Raw genomic sequence first — 8,148 nt, 5'->3', positions numbered from 1 at the left:
CGGACACGCTTTAACCACCGAGAGTTTACTTTTCTGGACTTCCCAGAGCCGCAGGCATGGGCAATCAGCCCCCGGGGCCTTGACAGAGGTTGGGGTGGGGGAGCGTTAGGCCGACGCGCGCCGAGCGAGGGTGGCGGGCCCAGGGCGGGAGGCCGGCGGGGCGCAGAACGCCGCGCGCGCGGGCAGGTAGCGCCGGGAACAGTAGCCCGGGAAGGCGCCAAGCCCGCCCTAACGCTCCGGGCCGCGCAGGCGCACTGCGGCGGGCGTGGGCGCGCTTGGCACGCAGGCGCCGTGAGGGGTGGGAGCGCGCGGCGCGGCCCCGAGGAGGGGGGGTGCGGCCTCCAGTGCGCAGGCGCAGGCGCGCGGCCGCGCCGGCTGTTGGGGAGGGTTCTTCCGGAAGGTTCGGGAGGCTTCTGGAAAAGGCGCCGCGCGCTGGGCGGGCCCGCCTCTATATAAGGGCGGCGCGGGGGCGGCGCGCCAGTTGCCTCTGCGTCCCTGTGCTGCGTCGTTGCGGAGCCCGTGCTAGTCCTTCAGCCAAGGTGAGGGGAGGCGCTTGTTGGGGGGACGCGGGGGTCCGGGGACGGGTGGGCGGCAGCGAGGGCAGCCCCCCTGGCCCCCTGAGGTCGGCAGGCCCGGGGCGACCGTGGTTAACCCGGCAGGCCTTGGGCCTGCGGCGGCCTCCTGTCCCCTCCCCCCCCACCCTTGCTATCGGGAGCCAGTAGGCCCGGGGGCTGCGGGGGTCGTGCTGGACGGCGAGGGCCGGGGTCTGTGGCCCCGGAGCGGGGTACCCGGGTCGCGGGCGGGGGCGCCCGGGCGGAGCGGCGGCCTTGAGGCCGGCGTGGGCTGCAGCGGCGCCCGGCCCCCGGAATGAGGTCATCCTTTGTCAGCCGGCGCCTCCCGCGCGCCCCGGGCTCGGGAGCGGGAGCGAGACGCGGCGGGGAGGGGGTCCGGCCGGCGGCCTCACGGGCTCCGCGTTCCCCCGCAGATGCCCGAGGAGACCCAGGCTCAGGATCAGCCGATGGAGGAGGAGGAAGTGGAGACGTTCGCCTTCCAGGCGGAAATTGCCCAGTTGATGTCACTGATCATCAACACTTTCTATTCGAATAAGGAGATTTTCCTGAGGGAGCTGATTTCAAACTCCTCCGATGTAAGTCTTAGTGCGGAGTGGGGTGTTTGTGTCAAAGGGCACGGTTTTACGGGGGATGTGCGTCATCACGTGTCTTTTTTTAAATAGGCTCTGGACAAGATCAGGTATGAGAGTTTGACCGATCCCAGTAAGTTAGACTCTGGGAAAGAGCTGCACATTAATCTCATACCGAACAAGCAAGATCGAACCCTCACCATCGTGGACACCGGCATTGGGATGACCAAGGCCGATTTGATTAATAACCTGGGCACCATCGCCAAGTCCGGGACCAAAGCGTTCATGGAGGCTTTGCAGGCTGGCGCTGATATCTCCATGATAGGCCAGTTTGGTGTCGGGTTTTATTCAGCCTATTTGGTGGCTGAGAAAGTGACCGTTATCACCAAACATAACGATGACGAGCAGTACGCCTGGGAGTCTTCTGCAGGAGGATCCTTCACAGTGAGGACTGATACAGGTAGGCACCTGAGAACAGGCTGGGTGCTGTAGGCACTGGAACCCCAAAGAAGCTGTGAAGTTTGTGTGTAGTTTTTTTTTTAAAACCTGTTTCACTGGAGGGTGATAGTATGCACTTGCGGTGGTTTATCTTGGGCAAGGCCGTTAACTGCCCTTGTACTCTTACCAGTTGTAGTAACCGCAAGCTTCTGCTTCATAGACTCTTCAAATAACTGCCCGGACAGCGAAATAGTGGTTTTCTTGCCTTGATCACGCTATTGTGATTGAAATTGGTCTCAATCTCTGGACTTTTTTTCAGGAGAACCTATGGGGCGTGGAACAAAGGTTATTCTGCATCTGAAAGAAGACCAGACTGAGTACCTGGAGGAACGGAGAATAAAGGAGATTGTGAAGAAGCATTCTCAGTTCATTGGCTATCCCATCACTCTTTTTGTGAGTTTCCATATATCTTACCGTGTATAGGTTACTAAAGTGACTGAACTGAAATCCTGTTAGTCCTTAGAGCTTTTCATAAGAGATCCAAACTTGCACTAGTTTTCTGGGCTGGTAGGTAGAGCTCTGTCGACTCTTGTCAAGGTTCCCAGGGCTGTTCAGATCCTTCAGAAATTGATGAGTAGCTTCCTGGCTACTACTGTTTCTCAGGTGGCGTTGGTGTAAGTGCTGCAATCTCCTTTAGTCTTTTTAAGTTTTGTGATGGAGAGGTGACATGATTTATTCTCCTTTGAAGGTGGAGAAGGAACGTGATAAGGAAGTTAGTGATGATGAGGCAGAAGAGAAGGAAGACAAAGAGGAAGAGAAGGAGAAAGAAGAAAAGGAGTCTGATGACAAGCCTGAGATAGAAGACGTTGGCTCAGATGAGGAGGAGGAAGAGAAGAAGGACGGGGACAAGAAGAAGAAGAAGAAGATCAAGGAGAAGTACATCGATCAAGAAGAGCTGAACAAGACAAAGCCTATCTGGACCAGAAACCCTGATGACATCACTAACGAGGAGTACGGAGAGTTCTACAAGAGCCTGACCAACGATTGGGAGGATCACTTGGCGGTCAAGGTGAGCGACTGCTAAGTGCTTCAAAACTATCATCCTTGTAGATGTTTGGGGCAGCATTCTGTTCCCTGATGCCCCATGCTTTGTCCAGAGTCCTTGTTGGGTAACCCTGAGTGTTACATGTGGTGTTTCTTGGTGCAAGTTGTTCTTGTGTTAATCTTGATTGTTTTATTATAGCATTTTTCAGTTGAAGGACAGTTGGAATTCAGAGCCCTTCTTTTTGTCCCAAGACGAGCTCCTTTTGATCTGTTTGAAAACAGAAAGAAGAAGAACAACATTAAGTTGTATGTTCGCAGAGTTTTCATCATGGATAACTGTGAGGAGCTAATCCCTGAATACCTGAGTAAGTATAGTCGGATATGAAGAACATCACTGTTACTGGTCAGAGATTCATCCTGTCAGCTCCTGGTTTTTAAACTAAACATGGGAAATAATTTGGTTTTTTGGCTTCACAAATTTGTCAGTTTTTGTCTTTGGAGTGACTGCATTTGGTCTGTTTTTCAGATTTCATTAGAGGTGTGGTGGACTCTGAGGATCTTCCTCTGAACATTTCCCGTGAGATGTTGCAACAAAGCAAAATTTTGAAAGTTATCAGGAAGAACTTGGTCAAAAAGTGCTTGGAACTCTTCACTGAACTGGCAGAAGATAAAGAGAACTACAAGAAGTTTTATGAGCAGTTCTCTAAAAATATTAAGGTTGGTTAGAAACACATTTGACTATTGGTATTAATCAGACGTTTTTCATTTGAAATAATTGAACACAGAAAGTCTGGTAAAGCTAACAATGTCTTTCAGCTTGGAATACATGAAGATTCTCAAAATCGGAAGAAGCTTTCAGAGCTGTTGAGATACTATACTTCTGCTTCTGGTGATGAGATGGTTTCTCTCAAGGACTATTGCACAAGAATGAAGGAAAACCAGAAACACATCTATTACATCACAGGTAATTTAAAGGCAATAAATGTGATAGTTGATCCTTGTTTTTGTGATCCCCTAGGATCACCCACATGGTGTTGCACATAAAACGTTTCGTTTCTTAGGTGAGACGAAGGACCAGGTAGCCAACTCTGCCTTTGTGGAGCGTCTCCGGAAGCACGGCTTGGAAGTGATCTACATGATCGAGCCTATTGATGAGTACTGTGTGCAGCAGCTGAAGGAGTTTGAGGGGAAGACCTTAGTGTCAGTCACCAAAGAGGGCCTGGAACTTCCAGAAGATGAGGAAGAGAAAAAGAAACAAGAAGAAAAAAAGACAAAATTTGAAAACCTTTGCAAAATCATGAAGGACATTTTGGAGAAGAAAGTTGAAAAGGTGTGTGAATATAGTCTTTATTTTCTGGTTACTGACCCTTCGTAGGGGTGTTAGGTGTCTTTTGAACAAGTCACATATACATAGTCCTTAAAATCTTTAAAGACATGAGAATGTAAAGGAACTTTTAAAGTTTCTGATATCTAAATTTGCAAATAGTATTTGATTCATTAATACTCAAGTTGCTTAAATATTCAAATAAACTTGGTATTGTACGAGTACTGAGAATGGAAACTCTTTATGCCTAGTTATCACTATATTTTTTTTTTGATGAAAGGTGGTTGTGTCTAACCGGTTGGTGACATCCCCATGCTGCATTGTGACAAGCACATATGGCTGGACAGCAAACATGGAACGGATCATGAAGGCTCAAGCCCTGAGAGACAACTCAACGATGGGTTACATGGCAGCCAAGAAGCACCTGGAGATCAACCCTGACCATTCCATCATCGAGACCTTGAGGCAAAAGGCAGAGGCTGACAAGAATGACAAGTCTGTGAAGGATCTGGTCATCCTGCTGTACGAAACCGCTCTCCTGTCTTCGGGGTTCAGCCTGGAGGACCCCCAGACGCACGCCAACAGGATCTACAGGATGATCAAACTCGGTCTCGGTAAGCCTTGTGCAAGTACCGTGAGTACCAAGTACCTTTGGAGAGAAAACCCTAAACTCGTGGCTGTTGAAAAGGGTGAACTTTGAGCAATCAAGTTGGGCGCGCTCTTTCCATTTTGGTAACACTGAAGTCACATGAGTTACAAGGGAGTAAATAAGCCTTTTGGTTGTAAGGGATGAAAAATGAAACGGCTTCATGTACCGTGTAATTCACTCAGCCCTGCCAGTGGGTATGAACCTGCAGTGTTGGACCAATTACGCGGCTTTAAGAAACCTAATCGATGTTTTTTATTTCTTAAAGGTATTGATGAGGATGATCCCACTGCTGACGACAGCAGTGCTGCGGTCACTGAGGAAATGCCTCCCCTGGAAGGAGACGACGACACGTCCCGCATGGAAGAAGTAGACTAAGCGCTGCCTGAGGATCGCTTGGCTGTGTGTTCAGCACTCTGTCTCCATTCCCTCTAATATGTTTTCAAGTATTTCTTTATTTTTGTTAACGTTTAAAAATCGTATGGCATGGTAACTACATAAGGGGAGGATAAGATTTCTTTATACTAAGTGTGATACTGTGATACTTTTAGCACTAAAGCAGAGCTAGTTTTTTCCTAGTTTCATGTTGGCTTATTTTAACAGATGGAAGTAGTTACGTTTGTTGTAAGGTGTGTGTGTAACCTGTGTTAACTTTGTGGTCTGAAGTGTTTAGCTATCAAGCGGATTGTTTAGTAGACCAAAATTTTTTGTCACTGAAGTGTTCTGAAGTATATACCGTGATGTTTAAAAGAAACACTTGTTAAAGCAAGTTTTCATCTTCTGGGATATACTTTTTAAAACTTCCATCCCCTGTAGTTATGACTGCATGTGCCAGGCCTCTAGAAGTTAGTGTGTTAAGCTGAACCAACTTGATTGGATTCGCTGTCCGTACATAGGGCTTGTTTTCCAAAGAAAAATATTGTTTAGAGTAGCAAACTTATAAGCCTGCTCAGGCATGTTGTAAAGCCGCTGGAAAAGTAACTTGGAGCAAGTTTTGTGAGTGGAAATGCAGTGCTCAAGTCACATTCTGCTTTAAAAAGTTGTAACAAATATAGATGAATTAAAAAAATTATGCGTAATGTCTTACTTATGGGGCTGGTCCCAGAATGTAAAACGTGAGGTGTGCACCTCTTGCCTAGGAGAGTCAAGGAATCGGGTGGTTGGGGTGGAGTCCCTAGAGCCTTACTGCTGTGACCTTAGGGTGCTCAGGCCCCATGTGTGGGGTGAGCCTCTATCCTTAAAAGACAGGAGAATAGTCTCCCCTTTGATGGTATTGGTGAAACGGGATGTGCAATATAAATATAGCTCTTTTTACTGCCTTGCCCTTATGAACCACACCTGTTGAACACCTTCCCACATGAAACCATCTCTGCTGCTTGTTCTCTGGTTCTTTATTGAGCCTCAGGAAAGGTGTGTCTGGCAGGCTACTGAAAGCCATAAGCAGCACACAGCAGTTGGAGCGGGCAGGCGTGAGCATTGGAGTAGTTGGTGGGAGGTCTACCCAGGATTTGGACCTAAAGCCTGAGAGGCGCCTGGAGATTCCATAGACTCTGGAAGATCTGTCATGAATAGTAAGCACTGCTGGGTAGGAAGTGCCTGGTAAGCAATAATCTTTAATCCTTAATCTAATGCAGCAGAAGTGTTTAACTCCTGTTAGTCTAAGGAGGACTTCCCTGATATTAGAGAATCTGCTTGCAATGCAGGAGACCCTGGTTCGATTGCTGGGTTGGGAAGATCTGCTAGAGAAGAGATAGGCTACCCACTTGCATTCTTGGGCTTCCCTTGTGGCTCAGGCCAGTGGCCCTGCTGTTGAGGAATTAGTAATTGAAGGGCAAAAAGGTTTTTCTTATTTCCTAGCTCTAGTAAGGAGACTAAGAATTCCATTCAAATTGAAAGTATTAGATTCTCTATAGATGGTCTCCAGTGGGGAAAAAAAAATGCCCACAGAGCATTTCCCCCGTGAGTTATGGAAAGTGTTTATGGCAGGTGTGTAATTTGAACTGCCCCCTAGCAAGCCTTGTGCCAGAGAGAGACCACGGAGACCACAGGTGCCCACCCCTGGGGGTGAGAAGATGAGGTAAGGACAACACCAGGCTGGGAGTGACCTCCAGTTGTCAGAGGGTCCCCAGCCTACTGCCAAATCCAGTTCTTCACACTTCGCAACTAGTCCCACCCTGATGAGTGTAGAGCGCGCTGGAAAGCAGAGATTGATTGGTATGTGCTCAGACGCTAACTCGACCAACTGCGACCCCCAGTGGACTGTAGCCCGCCAGGCTCCTCTGTCCATGGGCAAGAGGACGAGCGGGGTGCTATTTCCTTCTCCAGGGGATCTTTCCTAAGCAGGCGTTGAACCTGCTTCTCCTGCACTGATAGGCAGATAGTTTACCACTAAGGCACCAGAGTGTAAAAGGCTTCTCTGACTCAGGGATTATGTGGTTGTGAGAAATCTATAAAACCGGCACAAGGATTCATCAACAGAGCAAAGTCCCAAGATGGGAGATCAATATATGAAATGTAATTTAAATTTTGTTAGGAAAAAAATCATCAGTGTTATAAAATGTCTACCAGCATTTTAAAATTGGTAATAGAAAACAAAAACAACAAATTGTAATAGCATACTAAATAGGAATAAATTTTACAAGAAGTTATGCAAGACCCTGCATCTGAGAGCTGGAAAGCAAAAGACCAAAGTAAACAAAAGTGAAAAGCCAGACAGAAAAAACACTACCTCCTGTGTGATATTTCATAGAATTTTAGAAAAGGTACAACTATGACGATGGAAAGCAGGAACCCTGGTGGGGACTTGACTGTAGGGGTTCCGGGAGGGAACTTGTGCCCTAAAACTAGAGACAGCTGCACAGCTGTGTGTGTGCATTAAAATTCCAGCTTAAAATACACAGAATGCGTGACTTTTAACCGTGTTTTGTACATAAACAGCAAATGAAAAAAAAGCTAAGCTATAGAAAGCAGTCTGTAGGGATTCAGAAGTGAGTTTGAGCAAGTCCTGCACCTCATTACTTCACTTGTAAATCAGCTAATATACTCGGGAGCCTGTTCTGGTGTTTTCCAGGGAGCAGGTGCCTGGTGTTAAACTGGGACTCACTACTCAGGCGGTCACCTTGCTCAGGCTCAGGTTCCCCCCATACTTTCTGCAGTGTAACCTGCTGCAAGCCCCAACCCAGGCCTCGCCCTTCTAGAATTTTCCCTAGACTGCCCTGTCCTTGCTGTTTTTCTGTCCTCTGAACTCACTAGTTGCTATCAGGCATAGATTCCTCATGGTTTCATTGAATACCAGCGAAGGACCAGCCCAACACACAGATGAAAGATGCATCACCAGGAGGTTTCCCTGGTGGTCCAGTAGTAAAGAATCCCCCTGCCAGTGCAGGGGACACGGGTTAGAACCCTGATCTGGGAAAATGCCTCGAAGCAGCTAAGCCCGTGTGCCATGACTATTGAAGAGCCTGTGCCCTAGAGGCCCTGCTCTGCAACAAGAGACGCCACCGCAATGAGAAAGCCCACGCACTGCAATGAAGAGTAGCCCCAGGTCACTGCAAC

At 48.1% G+C, this 8,148-nt stretch overlaps 1 protein-coding gene across 1 annotated transcript; it reads left to right on the top strand.

Annotated features, from left to right (window-relative positions):
- The first annotated feature begins 385 nt into the window (after positions 1-385).
- On the top strand, positions 386-5,679 carry HSP90AA1 (heat shock protein 90 alpha family class A member 1). The gene is made up of 11 exons (XM_043490196.1): positions 386-539; positions 986-1,147; positions 1,235-1,601; positions 1,899-2,032; positions 2,328-2,648; positions 2,823-2,988; positions 3,150-3,340; positions 3,440-3,587; positions 3,685-3,953; positions 4,228-4,561; positions 4,862-5,679. Exons 2-11 carry the CDS (start codon positions 986-988, stop codon positions 4,969-4,971), a joined length of 2,202 nt encoding a protein of 733 aa, XP_043346131.1. The 5' UTR covers positions 386-539; the 3' UTR covers positions 4,972-5,679.
- The last annotated feature ends 2,469 nt before the right edge of the window (positions 5,680-8,148 follow it).

Source organism: Cervus canadensis, chromosome 17 (genome assembly GCF_019320065.1).
Source record: "Cervus canadensis isolate Bull #8, Minnesota chromosome 17, ASM1932006v1, whole genome shotgun sequence".
NCBI classification, from domain to species: Eukaryota; Metazoa; Chordata; class Mammalia; order Artiodactyla; family Cervidae; genus Cervus; species Cervus canadensis.
This window is presented reverse-complemented; position numbering and strand designations above follow the sequence as displayed.